The following is an 18824-nucleotide window of genomic DNA, read 5'->3' as shown; positions in this document are numbered from 1 at the left end:
CAAATGCTGTTTGATTTTGAGGTGTTTCAATATTCACTTATATCACAAATTGCCAGCCACAGGTGTTAGTTTCTGCAAAAATCTCCCAGGCAATAATGTGTTAATATTGTTAAGATGTCCATATTACTCAAAGCAATCTACAGCTTTAATGCAATCTCTATAAAAATACTCCATGACATATAATCCTAACATTGATTTGGAACCACAAAAGACCCTGAATAGTCAAGGCACTCTTGAGAAAAAGAATAGAACTTTGAGAAAAAAGAACAGAATTGGAGGTATCATGCTCCCTGGCTATAGACTATACTGTGAAGCTACGGTATTCAAAAGAGTATAGTACTGGCACAAAAACAGACATATAGATCAATGGACCAGAATAGAGAGCCCAGAAATAAATTCACACACTTATGATCAATTAACCTACAACAAAAGAGGGAAGAATATACAATGGGGAGAAGACAGTCTCTTCAAGAAGTGGTGCGGAGAAGACTGGACAGCTACATGAAAATAATGAACATTTCTTTACACCATAGAGAAAAATAAACACAAAATAGATTAAAGATCTAAATGTAAGACCTGAAACCACATAACTCCTAGAGGAAAACATAGGCTGAAAACTCTTTGACATAAAGTGTAGCAATATTTTTTTGCATGTCTCAACTCAGGCAAAGGAAACAAAAGCAAAAAACAAACAAACAAACAACAACAACAACAAAAACCAACAAACAAATCGTACCTAATTAAAATTAAAATCTTTTGTACAGCAAAGAAAACCATCAACAAAAAGAAAAGACTGCCTACAGAATGGGAGATATATTTGCAAATTATATACCTGATGATGGGTTAATATCCAAAATATATAAACTGCTCATACAACTCAATATCAGAAAAACAAACAACCCAATTAAAAAACATCAGAGGACCTGAACAGACATTTTTTCAAAGAAGACGTACAGATGGCCAACAGGCACATGAAAAGATACTCAATATCTCTAATCAGAGAAATGCAAATCAAAACCACAAGGAGATATTACCTCACACCTGTCAGGATGAGTATCATCAAATAGACCACAAATAACATGTTGGTGAGGATGTGGAGGAAAGGGAAAACCTAGTACACTGTTGGTGGGAATGTAAATTGGTGCAGCCACTGTGGAAAACTGTGTGGAGGGGCCTCAAAAAACGAAAAATATAACTACCATATGACCAGCAATTCCACTCCTGGGTATATATCTAAAGAAAATGAAAACACTAATTTGAAAAGATACATGCACCCCAAGGTTCACAGCAGCGTTACTTACACTAGCCAAGATATGGAAGCAACCTAAGTTTCCATCAACAAATGAATGGATAAAGAAAATGTGGTATATACAGACACACACATACATATACACACAAGCACACATACAATGGAATATTGCTCAGCCATAAAAAAGAATGAAATTTTGCCATTTGTAACAACATGGATGGACCTAGAGGGCATTATGCTTAGTGCAATAAGTCAGAGAAAGATGGTATGTTATAACATATGTGGAATCTAAAAAATAAAGCAAATGAATGATTATAACAACAACAACAACAGAAAGACTCAGATATAGACAACAAACCAGTGGTTACCAGTAGGAAGAAGGAAGAGGGGAGGGGCAAGATGATGGGAAGGGCAAGATAGGGGTAAGGGGTTAAGAGTTAAAAACTACTATTTGTAAAATAAATAAGATACAAGGATATATTGTACAACAAAGGGAATATAGCCAGTATTTTATAATGTCTTTCATGGAGTATAATCTATAAAAATATTGAATCTATTGTACACCTGAAATTAATAAAATGTAAATCAACTATGATTCAATTAAAATAGAGAAAGAATGAAGGAAGGAAGGAATGAAATAAGGAAAGAATAATTAACACCCATCCTTCTCAAACTCTTCCCCCAAAAAATTGAAGAAGAGGGAACACTGCCTAAATCTTTTTACAAGGCCAGCATTTTCCTTTTAACAAAACCAGGACAGGACCCTAGTAGAAAAGAAAACTATAGGCCAATATCCCTGATGTGTATATATGCAAAAATTCTCAGTAAAATACTAGCAAACCAAATTTGGCAGCACATTAAAGGAATCATTCACCATAACCACGTGGGATTATCCCTTGGATACCAGGATGGCTCAACATAGGCAAATCAATCAATGTGATACATCACCTTAATATAATTAAAGACCCATATGAACATCTCAATAGATGCAGAAAAGCTTCTGACAAAATTCAACATCTCTTCTTCATAATAAAAACTCTTAGCAAATTAGACATGGAAGGAACATGCCTCAACATAATAAAGGCCATATATGACATAAGCCCCCAGCTAACATCATACTTGATGTTAAAATGTTGAAAGCTTTTCCTCTAAGATCAGCAACAAGACAAGGGTGCTCACTCTCACCCTTCCTATCAACATGGTGCTAGAAGTTCTAGCTAGAGAAGTCAGGGTAAAAAAGCAATAATAGGTATCAGAACTGGAAAGGGAGGAGTACAATTGTCTCTATTTGCAGATGACATGATTTTGTATAGAGAAAATCCTAAGACTCAACCAAAATCTATTAGATCTAATAAAAAAATTCAGTAAATTTGCAAGATACAAAATTAACATACAAAAATCAGTCATGTTTCTATATACTAACAATGAATTTTCTGAAAAAGAAAGATATTGATCCCATTTACAATAGCATCAAAAACAATAAAATACTTAGGAATGAATTTACCTAAGGTGGTGAAAGATCTCTACTCTGAAATCTACAAGACACTGATGAAAGAAATTAAATAAGATACTAATAAATGGAAACATATCCCATATTCATGAATTGGAAGAATTAATATTTTTAAAATGTCAATACTACCAAAAGACATCTGTAGATTTAATGCAATCCCTATCAAGATTTCAATGGCAGTTTTTACAAAAGTGGAAAAAATACTCCTAAAATTTATATGGAACCTCAGAAGATCCAAATAACAAAGAAATACTGAGAAAGAAGAGCAAAGCGGTTGGCATCACACTTTCTCATTTCAAGCTATACTATTAAGCTATCATCATCAAAAGAGTATTACACGAGCATAAAAACAGACAAATGAACCAATGGAACAGGATCAAGAGCTCAGAAATAAAACCAAGCACATATGGTCAACTAATACTTGACAAGGGAGCCAAGAATACTCAATGGAGAAAAAAAAAACATCTCTTCAATGAATGCTGCAGGGATAATTGAACAATCATATGTAAAAATAAAACTGCACCACTATTTTACACCATTCACAAAAATTCAAAATGGATTAAAGATTTAAATGTAAGACCTTAAACCATGAAACACTTAGAAGAAAAAATAGGAATAAAGCTCCTTGTCATGGTAATGATTTTTTTATATGACACCTAAAGCACAAGCAACAAAATTTTAAAAATAAACAATTTGGACTACATCAAGCTAAAAACTTCTGGACAGCAAAAGAAACCATCCTCAAAATGAAAATACAACCTATGGAATGGGAAAAATATTTGCAAACCATCTATCTGACAAGGGGTTAAGATATATAAAGAACTCATACAACTCAATAGCATAAAAACAAATAACACAACTAAATATGCATTAAGGACCTGCATAGACATTTCTCAGAAGATACATGAAAAGCCACAGGTACATCAAAATATGCTCAGCATCACTAGTCATTAAGAAAATGCACATTAAAACCACAAAGAGGTATCACCTCATGCCTGTTCAAATGGCCATCATCAAACAGACAAGAGATAACAAATACTGGCTTGAATGTGGAGGAAAGGGAACCCTTGTGCACCGTTAGTGGGATTGAAAATTCGTATGACCACTGTGGAAAACATTATGGAGGATCCTAAAAAAAAAACGTAATAAAATTACCCTATGATCCAGCAGTTTTACTACTGGGAATATATCCAAAGGAAATGAAAACACTAACCCAAAATGATATCTACACCCACATGTTCATAGCAGCATTATTTACAATAGCTAAGACACAGAAACAACCTAAGTGTTCATAGATGGATGAGTGGATGAAGAAGTTGTGGTATATATTTACAATACAATATTATTCAGCCAGAAAAAAAATGAGGAAATCCTACCATTTGCAACAACATGGATGGACCTTAATGGCATTATGGTAAGTAAAATAAATCAGACAGAGAAAGACAAATACTGTATGATTTCAGTTAGAGGTGGGATCAAAAAAGCCCAACAAACAAACAAACAAGCAAAAACATAGAAAAAGAGATCAGACTTGTAGAAGTAGAGGGTGGGTGGGGGATTGAAAGAAGGTGGTCAAAAGGTACAAACTTCTGTAAGACAAGTAAGCACTAGGGATGTAATGTACAGCATGACAACTAGAGCTAACACTGCTGTCTAATATATAGGGAAGTTATTAAGAGAGTAAATCCTAATAGTTAACATCAAAGGAGAACTTTTTCACCTCTTTTTGTTTTTACTTTTTTCTTATCTATATAAGGAAATGGATGTTAGCTGAAGCAATTGTGGTAATCCTTTCACAATATATGCAAGTCAAACACCACTCTGCTGCAACTCCTTAAACTTATACAATGATGTATGACAATTATTTCCCAGTAAAAGTGGAAAATAATTTTCTTGACAGTTAACCTGTAATTCAAAAGCCAGTGTGAACATGGCTATTGTTCTGAAGCCTGTTAAAGTCTAAGAGGGGCCTATTTGGCATTCTCACATAATTGATGAGATGTGAAATTATTTTGAACTAACCCTGGTGGCTATTCACTTATTCTTATTCATTCTTTTGAACAGCACACACAGAGAAACTTTACATTCTGATTGGGTTTCATTGCCTGTTGAACAGTACCTGCTTCCAGAAGAATCTATCCCTGTGTTTTGATGTTATTCATGAATAGCCATGTGGGTTCCTAAGACCTGGTCCTTCTATACTTGGGGAGAGTAATATTGTGGTCAGCTGAGCTGACCAAATGTTTTCATGTCATAGCTATCATTTTTCTAAGCTTCTGTTAAATCCATAGGGGAGTCATTTGGGGTATGGTTATATAAGCCAAATATATTAGTGAGTTAAAATCATGGTATATGAGCTATAAGCTGAAGGTCTATTGTTGAAAAATTCCTAGGACCTGGACACTCCTTTGTCCAGACTAGCTGAATTCCCTGACGCAGTTCATCTGCTTAACTAGAGTCTCTTGCTTGCTCTCTCTATAAATATGTGCAAACATACGTATGTTTGTATACATATATGTACATATGCATATGTATGTATGTGTATGCATGTATATACATATAATCTTTCATCCCCTAATATTTTGAACACTGATTTCTTGTCATTTCTCCTAGTAATAGAGCTGATGCACACCATTTGAGGTAAAGCATTTTTTAACCTGTTACTTCATTACGTATGTAGCCAGCATGTCTCCATAAAGAATGTAAAGCATTTAAAGATTTCCACTTTAGCTGGTAGTAAACATATCTCAGCAAGCCCTGTCCTATTCAACATTGTTATCCATAAAGTAGATGAAGACCCTAAGGGCAGGCCCATCAAGTTTGCAGATGTCACTAAACTGAAGGAGGACAAACTAAGATGAATGACAGACACAGCATTTAGAAAACATTGTGACAGGCCAGAGAAATGAAATGGATCTAACAAGGTGAAATACAATATGGATAAACACCAAGTTTTACACTTCCAAACAACTAACCACACAAGACACAGTAGGGCTTAATGAGGTTTTTAGTCTTCATTAACCTCATAGAGGTCAACACTATGACATAACCAAAGTAAGTAAGGAAGTAAATATTGAAATCAGGCTGCATTTATAAAAGTACAGTACTTAAAACAAGGTGACCATGAGTCTCACTTCATTATGTGTTGGTCAGACCATTACTGAGGAATTATATTCAGCTCTCTAATTCAGCTACCTCATTTGAGAAATGGAGATAAAAATTTCTATTCCACTGAATAATCAGTATTAAATGTGACAATGCAAATAAAAGAGTTGGCACAATGTATGACATGAAATAAATGTTAAATTGATGGTAGATGATGATAACAATTATTGGAATTACTCAAAACTGCTGAAGAAGGTGGCAGTGAATGAAGGGATGGAAAAAGGTATTCCATGCAAATGGAAATCAAAAGAAAGCTGGAGTAGCAATACTCATATCAGACAAAATAGACTGTAAAATAAGGACTGTTACAAGAGACAAAGAAGGATACTACATAATTGACCAAGGGATCAATCCAAGAAGAAGATAAAACAATTGTGAATATATGTGCACCCAACATAGGAGCACCTCAATATACATAAGGCAAATGTTTACAGACATAAATGGATAATTGACAGTAACACAATAATAGTGAGGGACTTTAACATCCCACTTGCATCAATGGACAGGTCATCCAGACAGAAAATCAATAAGGGAACACAGGCCGTAAATGACACATTAGACCAGATGGACTTAATTTATAGAACATTCCATCTGAAAGCAGAAGAATACACTTTCCTCTCAAGTGCACATGGAACGTTCTCCAGGTTAGATCACATCTTGGGCCACAAATTAAGCCTCGGTAAAATTTAAGAAAATTGGCATCATATGAAGCATCTTTTCTAACCATGATGCCATGAGATTAGAAATCAAATACAGGAAAAATACTGTAAAAAGCACAAACACATGGAGGCTAAAAAATACGTTACGAAGCAACCAATGGATCACTGAAGAAATCAAAGAGGAAATCAAAAAATACCTAGAGAAAAATGACAATGAAAACACGACGATCCAAAACCTATAGGATGCAGCAAAAATAGATCTAAGAGGGAAGTTTATAGCAACACAATCTTACCTCAGGAAACAAGAAAAATCTCAAACAACCTAACCTTACACCTAAAGCAAGTACAGAAAGAAGAACAAACGAAAGTGAAAGTTAGTAGAAGCAAAGAAATCATAAGATCAGAGCAGAAATAAATGAAATAGAGGTGAAGAAAACAATGGAAAAGATCAATGAAACTAAAAGCTGGCTCTTTGAAAGATAAACAAAATTGATAAACCTTTAGCCAGACTCATCAAGAAAAAAGGGAAAGGGCTCAAATCAATAGAATTAGAAATGAAAAAGGAGAAGTTAAAACTGACACCACAGAAATACAAATGATCATAAGAGACTCCACAAGCAACTATATGCCAATAAATGGACAACCTGGAAGAAATGGACAAATTCTTAGAAAGGTACAATCTCCCAAGTGTGAACCGAGAAGAGATAGAAAATATGAACAGACCAACCACAAGCACTGAACTTGAAACTGTGATTAAAGAATTCCCAACAAACAAAAGTCCAGGACCAGATGTATTCACAGACAAATTCTATCAAACATTTAGGGAAGAATACAAATTCTATCAAACATTTAGGGAAGAATTAACACCTGTCCTTCTGAAACTCTACCATAAATTTGCAGAGGAAGGAATACCCCCAAGCTCATTCTATGAGACCCCTATCACTCTGATACCAAAACCAGACAAAGATACCACAAAAAGGAAAATTACAGGCCAATATCACTGATGAACATAAATGCAAAAATACTCAACAAAGTACTAGCCAGCCGAATCCAACAATACATTAAGAGGGTCATACACCATGATCAAGTGGTATTTATCCCAGGGATGCAAGGATTCTTCAATATCTACAAATCAATCAGTGTGATACACCACATCAACAAACTGAAGAAAAAAAACCATATGATCATCTCAATAGATGCAGAAAACGCTTTTGACAAAATTTAATACTATTTATGATAAAAAAAAAAAAACTCTCCAGAAAGTGGTCATAGAGGGAACTTTCCTCAACATAATAAAGGCCATATATGACAAACCCACAGCTGACATCATTCTCAATGGTGAAAAGCCGAAAGTATTTCCTCTAAAATCAGGAACAAGACAAGGATGCCCACTCTCACCATTTTTATTCAACATAGTTTTGGAAGTCCTAGCCATGCAATTAGAGATGAAAAAGAGAGAGAAAAATCCAAAATTGAAAAGATGTAAAACTGTCATTGTTTGCAGATGACATCATACTATACATAGAAAATTCTATGTAAACCACTAGAGCTCATCAGTGAATTCTATGTAAACCACTAGAGCTCATCTTTGAATTTGGTAAAGTTGCAGAATAGAAAATTAATACACAGAAATCTCTTGTATTTCTATATACTAACAACAGAAGTTCAGAAAGACAAATTAAGGAAACAATTCCATTTACCATTGCATCTAAAAGTATTAACTACCTAGGAATAAACCTACCTAAGGAGGCAAAAGACTTGTACTCTGAAAACTATAAGATGCTGATGAAAGAAATAGAAAGTGACACAAACAGATGAAAAGATATACCATGTTCTTGGATTGGAAGAATCAATATTGTGAAAATGACTATACTACCCAAGGTGATCTACAGATTCAGTGCAATCCCTATCAAATTACCAATGGCATTTTTCACAGAACTAGAACAAAAACTTTTAAAATTTGTATGAAAACACAAAAAGACCCTGAATAGCCAAAGCAATCCTAAGAAAAACAGAGCTGGAGGAAATCAGGCTCCCTGACTTCAGACTATACTACAAAGCTACAGTAATCAAAACAGTATGGTAGTGGCACAAAAAGAGAAATATAGATTAATGAAACAGTATAGGAAGTCCAGAAATAAACCTATGCACCGATGGTCAGTTAATCTACAATAAAGGAGGCAAGAATATACAATGGAGAAAAGACAGTCTCTACAATAAGTGGTGCTGGGAAAACTGGACAGCTACATGTAAAAGAATGAAATTAGAACATTGTCTCATACCTTTCACAAAAATAAACTCAAAATGTATTAAAGACCTAAGTGTAAAGCCGGACACTATAAAACTCTTAGAGGGAAATATAGGCAGAACAGTCTCTGACATAAATTGCAACAATATCTTTTAGGATCTACCTCCTAGAGTAATGAAAATAAAAACAAAAATAAACAAATGGTACCTAGTTAAACTTAAAAGCTTTTGCACAGCAAAGGAAACCATAAACAAGATGAAAAGACAACCCACAGAATGGGAGAAATTATTTGCAAACAAGGTGACCGACAAGGGATTTATCTCCAAAATATAAAAACAGCTCATGCAGCTCTATGAGAAAAACAAACAACAACCCAATCAAAAAATAGGCAAAAGAGCTAAATGGACATTTCTCCAAAGAAGACATACAGATGGCCAAAAAGCCATGAAAAGATGCTCAACATCACTAATTATCAGAGAAATGCAAATCAAATCTACAATGAGGTATCACCACACACTGGTCAGAATGGCCATCATCAAAAAGTCTACAAACAATAAATGCTAGAGAGTGTGTGGAGAAAGGGGAACCCTCCTACACTGTTGGTGGGAATGTAACTTGGTACAACCACCATGGAGAACACTATGAAGGTTCCTTACAAAACTAAAAATGGAACTACCATACGATCCAGCAATCCCACTCCTGGGCATATATCTGGAGAAAGCCATACTTCATAAAGTTACATGCACCCCAGTATTCATCGCAGCACTATTTACAATAGCCAAGACATGGAAGCAACCTAAACGTCCATCAATGGAGGAATGGATAAAGATGTGGTACATATATACAATGCGATATTACTCAGCCATAAAAAATGAATGAGATAATGCCATTTGCAGCAACATAGATGGACCTAGAGATTATCATACTAAGTGAAGTAAGTGAGACAGAGAAAGATATGATATCACTTATGTATGGAATCTAAAAAATGATAAAATCAACTTATTTACAAAACAGAAATAGACCCACAGACATAGAAAACCAATTTATGGTTACAAAAGGGGAAATGGGGGGATGAAGTAGGAGTTAGGGATTAAAATATACACATTACTATATATAAAATAGATAATCAAGAAGGACCAACTGTATAGCACAGGGAACTATACTCAATATCTTGTGATAACCTATAATGGAAGAAAATGTAAAATAAAAAAACAAATATATACCTACATGTATGCATAACAATCACTTAGCTGTACAGCTAAAAATAATACAACTTTGCAAATCCAGTATATTTCAATAAAAATATTAAAAAATAAAATATTTAAAAATAAAAACAAATTTAAAAAAGAAAGTGACAACAACAGTGAAAAGATTCAAAACTATTGGAAGTGGTCAAAAAATTAGAGGTTTAATCTAGAGATGAGATGATTCAGAGGAGACATAAGAGCTCTCTTCTAAGAATGAAGAGTAAAAATGTGATAGAAGGGATGGGGAGTTCTATGATTACCAAGGGTATAAACAAGGATCAATGAAGATGGGCAAGAAAAAGTACAATTTTTAACATTCTGAAAGGTACAGAGTTGCATAATTAGAATACCTTCCATAATGGTGAGTTCTTCAAGACTGGAGAGCTTTCAGCACAGGCTTGATGACTTTTGAATATGGTTGCTCTAGACTAATCAAGTATAGGTCAGAAAGTTTGGTTATGTGTCCTCTAAGATGTATTCTGGCCCTGAGATTCTCTGGTTTTGTAAATATTCGGCAAAGCAGTTATAACCATAAAAGGTGGCCATATGTCTCACCTTAAATTTTTAGCTCTTCATTGTCTGAGATGAGAAGTTACTGTGAGCAACAGACATATAAATGAGAAACACTGCAAAACGTTCTGTCTTAATGTTTGAGTGCTGTTGACCTTCAATCCCTTCTGAGTGTTCAAGGCCATTATTCCAGAAATTGTACTCTGCCTATAATTTGGGGAACTGCCTCAAGGTGGGAAGTGACACCTTATTGTAGCTCCTTGTAATAAACAACCTAAAAGCTATCTTGTAGAAGAAAAATTATTTCGAAACCAGAATATCTGGTGGTGGTGCTTAGAGAATTGCTACCTCTGTGTTACTAAATAAGTCTTTTAGCCTCTCTGGGCCTCAGTTAATTCTTCTGTAAAAAGGGTATAGTCAGACTTCCTCCCAGAGTTGAGCCAGAGATAAAATTAGATGAATGCATTTGAATGTATTAGGTTGTTCATTGTGAACTGGGAAAAGTACAGCAGCATGATTTTCCACTCAAATGAGTGCTTGATTATTTATGCATTTTTAGCTGCTTAGTTATAATGTTACTTAGAAATATGATTTTTAAGAAACATTTAGAAGAAAAGTTTCAAAGAACATATTGACTTCTGTTTGCAACTTAGAAATGTCTCCATGTTTACTTGGGCTGCCCTGCAAGCAAGGTCAGGGAAAGGCAGGGTGTGTGTATGTGAGTATACATGTGTGCATCTGTTTCGAGCAAAATGGGAGGTGGCCAGGGGAGCACTTTGACTAGAAATCTTTCCTATGTGCTCTGTAGTGTTTATAAGATTTGGTTTCCATAGGGCAGCTTATCGTTTCCCTAATGATGAAACCTCCTTAACCTCATTTCTAAACAGGATGGAAAGATATTCTGCCGGCGGACAGCTTGTGATTGCCAGAATCCAAGCGTTGACCTTTTCTGTTGCCCAGAGTGTGACACCAGGGTCACAAGTCAATGTTTAGATCAAAATGGACACAAGCTCTATCGTAGTGGAGACAACTGGACTCACAGCTGCCAGCAGTGCCGGTGTCTGGTATGTTGGCTTCCTTTAGAGTGTGTTATCCTTTATATTCTGGAGGGGTTTACAAGCTCAGTTGCCTGTGGGCTTTAGTTTCCTGCGATTTGTGATACTGTGCAGGGAGTTGTGGGTCCTGTGGCTAATTACAGGGTATATGTTCTTCCAGAAGACATTCATATTCTACTATTTAAAACACCATGTAAGACAGAAAGGACATTTATAGCACAGATTTGGTCCAAGTTAGTTTACAGTTGCTACTTTTTAGCCACTCCAGATCAATAAAATTCCCCACATGATAGAAAGCTTTCAAAGCCTTGATGGGGACTTGTAGTTCTTACAGAGCCAAATCTTTCATTTCTTGGGACATTACCATTAAAGGTTTCAATATCAGAGATAGCAGAACATAGTAGAAATATCAGGGATTGATATTGATTCTAGGTCATAGAGACAGTCCTGGTTCTCCCACATGCAAGATGTGTGTAATTAACTTGAGCAAGTCCTAACATTTTACTTGATCATTCTTTCCTTCAGTGTACACAAGTGGATGGGCACCTATTTTGCAGGGCTGTTGTGAAGATCAGAGTTATGTGAAAGGCAAGTGTAGTACTTGACACATAGAAGGTACTTAGTGCACAATAGTTACTATTGTTCATATTTCCTAGATTGAAAAATTTGTTTCCGGTGCTAAACCTTAATGTAGAAAAATGAACGTTATTTTGTATCTTAATATGGGGATACTAATGATATAATCAGGTTTGAGAAAGTCCAGAGAAAAACCTTAATTTCTGGACCTGGTTCTTTCTGTTTAAAATTATATAACACAAACAAAGATTTCTAATGTTGCAAAGACTGTTAAGACACATTATCATAGTGAATATGATGTTCCATCTCTGAGGTAATTACAGCCAGTGGATCTAAGTCATAACTAAGTCAACTTGTAATGGAAACTGTTAGCTGTGTTCCATAATCTAACATTTGCTAAAATTCATGATTCAGTCTATGGATACTGTATAAAAACAGGCATTCAGAAAAATTTGGCTGTAAGTTTCTATTGGATTTTCTAAAGTCACCTGGCGAATGTGCAGATAATCTTAATAGAAACAAATCTTTCTTAATCACTCCTAATACTGAGGAGTATAACTCAGATATATTCAAATCATAGCCATTTTTACATCTCCCATTCAAGAATAGACAAACCCAACACAACTATAGAATTAGGTTCCATATCAGTCTGGAAAATTACATTTCTCTTTGAAGAAGCCAATCATCAGGCACTCAGAAAAATTGGTATTAATTTTAGACATGATATTTTCATAGAATTTCAAAAGAGTATCCTCTCTCATCCCCAGACCCTAAGGTTATTATTTCCTGGGAGAACTGAAGCTGCTGAATGTAACTTAATAATGACTTGAGAATAAAGTGGGTTATATTTAATAAGTATCAATAGTTTGCGTGTGCCAGACTCTGGATGATATAACAATGAGCATGACAGACATGGTCTATCATGAAGCTGACCAAAGGCCATAGTCTTGTGAAGCTGACTGAATAATTAGGCATGCGTTTGCATAAATTATAATGAGTGCCATGATAACGGAAGAGGCTACATAGGTAGTAGTCTCTACTATGTGCAGCTCAGTGGAGCCACAGTGGCCACATTCTGGAATACTTGGAGGTTCTGTCTGAACTGTAACACCTTACTACATATTAGGGATGTGTCACTAGACAGACATTACATTCAAAACCAATATGAAATTGTTCTCCTGATATTGCCCAACCTCAATTTTAAATCCAATATAAGCAACTCAGTGCATGTTGTTATTGAAATAGTACAGTGGTTTAAGTTCCTCTTTGACCTTAAGAGAAATAGATTTCTCTTTATTACACACTAGCTCAGTACCTTATCATCTATTTGTTCATTTGCTTAGCATTTATTGACCAGAACTGTGCTAAGCATCAGGGAGATAAAGGAACAAGCCCAAAGCTTGAAAGCTCAAAACGTAATCTGGAATTGTATTGATAATTATGATAAGTCTCACGATAAAAATAATTATGGGTTGCCATTGGCACACAGAGATGGGACCGAACTCTCTCCGTGGCTACAGTATAGACAGTCAGCAAAAGCACCCTGGAGGAGGTGATGTCTGTATTTGTTCTTCAAGGAGGAAACACATCATACCCATAATGATGCTAAAGTAGCAACAGTCAGTGAGGACAGGGATGGAGATTCCTGAGAATTTCCCCCTCTGGGACTTTGGCAACAGGATTGTGCATAAGGTCAATGATGAAGCATTTTGGCTTTCTCTCCACAGGAAGGGGAGGTAGATTGCTGGCCGCTCACTTGCCCCAGTTTGAGCTGTGAGTACACAACCCTCTTGGAAGGGGAATGTTGTCCCCGCTGTGTCAGTGACCCCTGCCTGGCTGATAACATCGCCTATGACATCAGAAAAACTTGCCTGGACAGCTATGGCCTCTCTAGGCTTAGCGGCTCAGTGTGGACAATGACTGGATCTCCCTGCACAACCTGCAAATGCAAGGTAATCGGGTGTCCTGAGGCCAACCAGGCCTTGAGCCATTGCCAGAGAACACCTGCCGGAGGTCCGCTCCTGATGTTTCTGAATGCACAGGTTCCAAGGGGCATGGTGGAAACACAGGCAGGCATTTGCTTCTCACCAGAGGTTAATCTGTCTGAATGGATTGTAGCTGGACCGTGTATTAAGGCAAATTCCAAATGATGACCATGGAATAAAATAGTCCTCTCTTTTGCCTTTTAAGATACAGGATTTAAACAATTGCATTAGGCCCAATTATGGCTGATTTAAGCTATTTTGACCTGCATATTAAAAAGTAAAAAAAAAAAAATCTTTTTTCATCCTGGAAATTTTTATAAGCTCTTTCATGAAACTGCCAATGTTAGAAGAAAGTGTTCTATAAATCTATGAAGTTTTTTGCTTTGTTTAATTATCACAGTACCTAACGCAGGGACTTGAAGCTCTGGCTGTGTGATTTAATTCATTGTGATTATTTTCCTATCTTTTTGGAGGAGTTCCCATGAGGCATCCTCATATGTCATTAAAATTAATAACTGACCCCTTCCTACCTTCAAAGCTTATGAAGAGCTATGACTGTAGTCAACTTGAAGCAAGGGTTAGGCAGGGTCAAATTTCTGCCGAAACATCTGCTTAAGATTCCCATGATTAAGCATGTTAAAAATATTAGTCCATTCAATTCTATCAAACCCTGGCTCAGCTTCAGGCATCAGTGGAAGGATCCCAACTTGTCTTTTTATGCTTTTAAATGTGGATTCTTTTCTCTTTCCTGAAAAGTACCATCTTAAAATGCAGCCCCAATACAAAAAGGACATCAAGCTTCATATAACGAGTCATGGTCCCATTGTACCTTCAGCCCCATCAGACACAATGACCAGATGTGAAGACCTATGTTATTTAGTATTATTTCTCTGAGATTAGGTTTGAGATTCATTTAGGAGGATTATAAAGGTATATTTACATTAATACATGTAATTGATTTTTCATGAAGAAGTCCCCAAAATTGATAGGTACCATCCCCTTCACAGTCACCATGAGATAGTCTATATTTACCCCTAATATGCCCACCTTTCTGTAAGCCATTTTGGAGTTATTTTCAGGCTCTTTTGGTACTTTTGACTAGTATTATTAATGGCAATTTATCTTTCAGGGGGTTATTTTTGGAAAGAATCTCATTTAGAGTAAGTCCAGTGAATAAGTTGTGTAAACAAACAACTTGGAAATACAGAGGAGTCTCAAACAAACATGGTCTGAGCTCAGACAGGGGTGTATGAAGTTGCACTGCCAGCAGTAGCCAACAAGAGGGACCCTGAAGGGTCTCATAAGTCCTTCCTTCCTTTCAACTCCTACTCTGGCATTTTTCTAGTAATTTTTTTATAGCATTCATGGAGTTGGTCTCAATACGTAGATGGTCATTTTGAATATAAAGGTGGACACTACATATTGATTTATATTCTATGTCTCACTGGCTAATGCTTGTGTCTTGATGCACAGAATGGAAGTGTCTGCTGTTCTGTGGATTTGGAGTGTCTTCATAATAATTGAAGTATTTAAAATGGACTCATCATCGTGGGAGAAAAATGGACAAAATAACCATCCAACATGATGAAGAACAGGAGTTGGTGTTTTTTGTTTTTTGTTTTTAACCACAGACAATTACCAAAGTTTCCACTGAAGGAAGGTGTTTGGGGGTTGCCTTTTGGACCTACCACATTGCTCATTCTTGCTAACCTAGTCTAGGTGACCTACAGTGCAGTGCATTTAAGTCTATGGTTGTTTAAAAAAAAAAAAAGTTTCCCATGTTGTAAATCACGTTTCCCTTATCAGATGATTTGCAGACACATTTAAATGATCTCATGGTAAATGTTGATGTATTTTTTTGTTCATTTTGTGTACTAACAAACATAATAGAGACCCAGCTCCTTTTGTTTATTTTTTCTGGATTTTTTGGATCAAATTCTACAAATAAAGTTGCCTGTTGTGATTTTTGTCCCATCCACTGAATACTTAGTATTGAGATTCCTGTGAAATGTATTAATATGTGTACGTAGAGCCTAACTGCCTCTTACTTACATTTCAAACTGTTGAACACACCTAGATACCCACTCGTTCAGCTTACACAAGCTGAGAGCAATTATGATATGTTAAAGAGGGGAAAGACCACAAACATAAATAATTATTTGAAAAGGAACTTTCTCCTCCGTCTTACAAACAAAAGAAACAAAATCTTAAGCCACAATTTAGAAGCAGCAACGCTTGCAGACTTTTCTGGCATTGAAAGAGAAAGTATCCTTGCATCGGTTTTATATAGTACTTGATACTTACTTACGAGGAACTTCCATGCTTTTTAATACAAGTTGTCACTATAGGAGAGGTGCATGGTGTTATTCCTACATTAGAGTAAATTAATGTATCCCAGTCAACCAATTTGTTCAGATCTAGTTGATTTATAACACATTGGGATTGATAACCAGGTCTCCTGATGCCTGTCCAATGATATTTTCTACTAAATCATGCCACATCACATATAGTAGAGGATACGCTTTTAAGAAAGCTGTTTGTATGCTCAGTAGTTATTTTAGAACAGTGAATGTTTTCATTTGAGCCACTACCATATTTTTAAGAGATGGCAGTTATTGAGTTACATAAAATGAATAAAATGTGCAAATGACATTATATCTGAGCTGAGAATTAAAACAGTTGTAGTTTTCAAGTGAACCACATCTTAGTGGTTTGTAATACCTAAGTCTCCTGAATTCATCATTGTTCTGAATCAAGTTGGTTCATGAAATTTTGTTCACAAAATCAAGACAAAGACCTAAGTTGTTAAGTCAGTCATGCTAAATATATTTTAAGTCCCAAATATTAATAGAATTAATAATTAAAAATTACAAGTTCAGATTACTTATTTATTGATATTTGTCAGTATTTTTGTGAAGATCAAATTCACTACAATTCACTACATGAGATCAATTTCATGTGCTAAATTATGATATAGCAGTTAAAACTATATTTGACAACTACTGCTATAGTACGGTAAATTAGAACACGTCTCCATTTTAATTCTTTAAGTGTAATCTTGGAACAGAGATTTTTGAAAATGATTATTTAGAAAATATTTATGGCACCTCCATTAAAAAATACCTGTCAGTTTTCAGTGGAAAAACAAAGACATTTATAAGAATCATTTGTGGCTGTATAAGTGAGGAGTTGGCAAACTATGGTCCCTTGAGTCAAATCCGGACATCTGCCTATTTCATTGGAACACAGCCATGCACGTTCATTTATATATTCTCTACTGCTGAAGAAAGTGGCAGAACTGAGTAGTTCCAACAAAGACGCAAAACCAAAAATATCACCATCTTACCTCTACAAAAACGCTTGCCAACGTCTGGTGTAAGTGATGACTGAACATTGGTGTGTATTTTAGAATGTGTGTTTCCATTTTTTCCAAGGAATTTCCAGAATCTAACAGTTTTCATTGAATCTGTACATATTCATACTTTGTTGCAGAGCCATTAGCATTGATGGCTCATCCTAAAATACTGGTGTTTCACAACTACAATCATAAGACTCAGTATTTTCTTCTTTTCATTTCAGTTAAATTTAATCTGTGCTAACGTGATGACAAAATGTTATTGATATTTAGTAACACAATTTAAACTACTGCCAGCTCCTATCTATACGGGGTTTTACTTCCTATAAAATAATTGATGACATTTCCTTATTAAAAAATTGAGTACTTTATTCATAAAGTACTGTGCTGAGCTGGGGAAATAAAAAGATGAACAAAATACTTTTTACTTTAAAGATCACCATTATGTGGGCCTTTAAAAGGTGCTGACAATCTCTGAATCCATTAGGGGATCATACTGAAATAAATTACTCCCTGAAATATCTTCTCCAGCCAGAAACTGAAAAGTTATTTTTAAAAGTGTGGTAAACCTCCTGATGGAATGTGCTTAAGTCTCATGCTGTGATTTACAGTGTGAAATGGCTATGCATTTAATGAACAAAAAAAGTGTTTGACAAACATATCTCCTTACAGATCATAACCATTGTCTTCAAGTGTAACATACACATTGGTAAGAAACAATGATAAATACATAAGCAATTATGTAGCTACCCTCTGATTTTCAATAGTGTAAAAGCACTGTGATTCAGGACAGTAGAATATGAAGGGAGATGAAAGTCCTATATATTAACAAGACACATCAATTAAACATAAATTTTGCCTCATTTCCTTCTAGGTTGCATATGAAATATATATACACATATATCATATATGTTATATATAGGTACCATATCTATAATCTATATATATTTATATGCAACTGATAATGCATATATCTTAATATATATTCATATGCTAGGTGTATGTTTGTTTATTTATTTAGTCTCAGAGCTTCCCCTCCTCTGAGCTTTCTAGTTCTACACTAATGTTACTGTTATGGACTTAATGTACATTTTCCTTGTATTATGCAAAAGGCTAGACTACATACAATCTTCATTTTCTAGCATCCAGCATAGTGCCTTGCATAGGGTCGGTTTTCCATTAATTATTTAAAAAATTAAATTCATAATCTTTTATAGTATCAATAAGTTATCATGGGATGGTGGAAACAACCCACTCTAGTGGCT

General features: G+C 35.3%; 1 protein-coding gene across 3 annotated transcripts in view; it reads left to right on the top strand.

Moving 5' to 3' along the window:
* Positions 1-18545, top strand: part of NELL1 (neural EGFL like 1) — an 866104-nt gene extending 847559 nt beyond the window's left edge. For 2 of the 3 annotated variants that reach the window (XM_082342435.1, XM_082342434.1), the window contains 3 exons: positions 11476-11652; positions 13947-14171; positions 15678-18545. In XM_082342435.1, coding sequence (XP_082198561.1) covers positions 11476-11652; positions 13947-14171; positions 15678-15728 — 453 coding nt within the window. In that variant the 3' untranslated portion in view covers positions 15729-18545. The other variant, XM_082342433.1, reaches the window with a different exon arrangement.
* Positions 18546-18824: the final 279 nt, after the last annotated feature.

This window comes from Balaenoptera borealis (genome assembly GCF_965194805.1).
Source record: "Balaenoptera borealis genome assembly, chromosome: 11".
In the NCBI taxonomy this organism is placed as follows: Eukaryota; Metazoa; Chordata; class Mammalia; order Artiodactyla; family Balaenopteridae; genus Balaenoptera; species Balaenoptera borealis.
The sequence above is the reverse complement of the archived record's forward strand: the minus strand, read 5'-3'. Positions and strand labels throughout refer to the sequence as shown.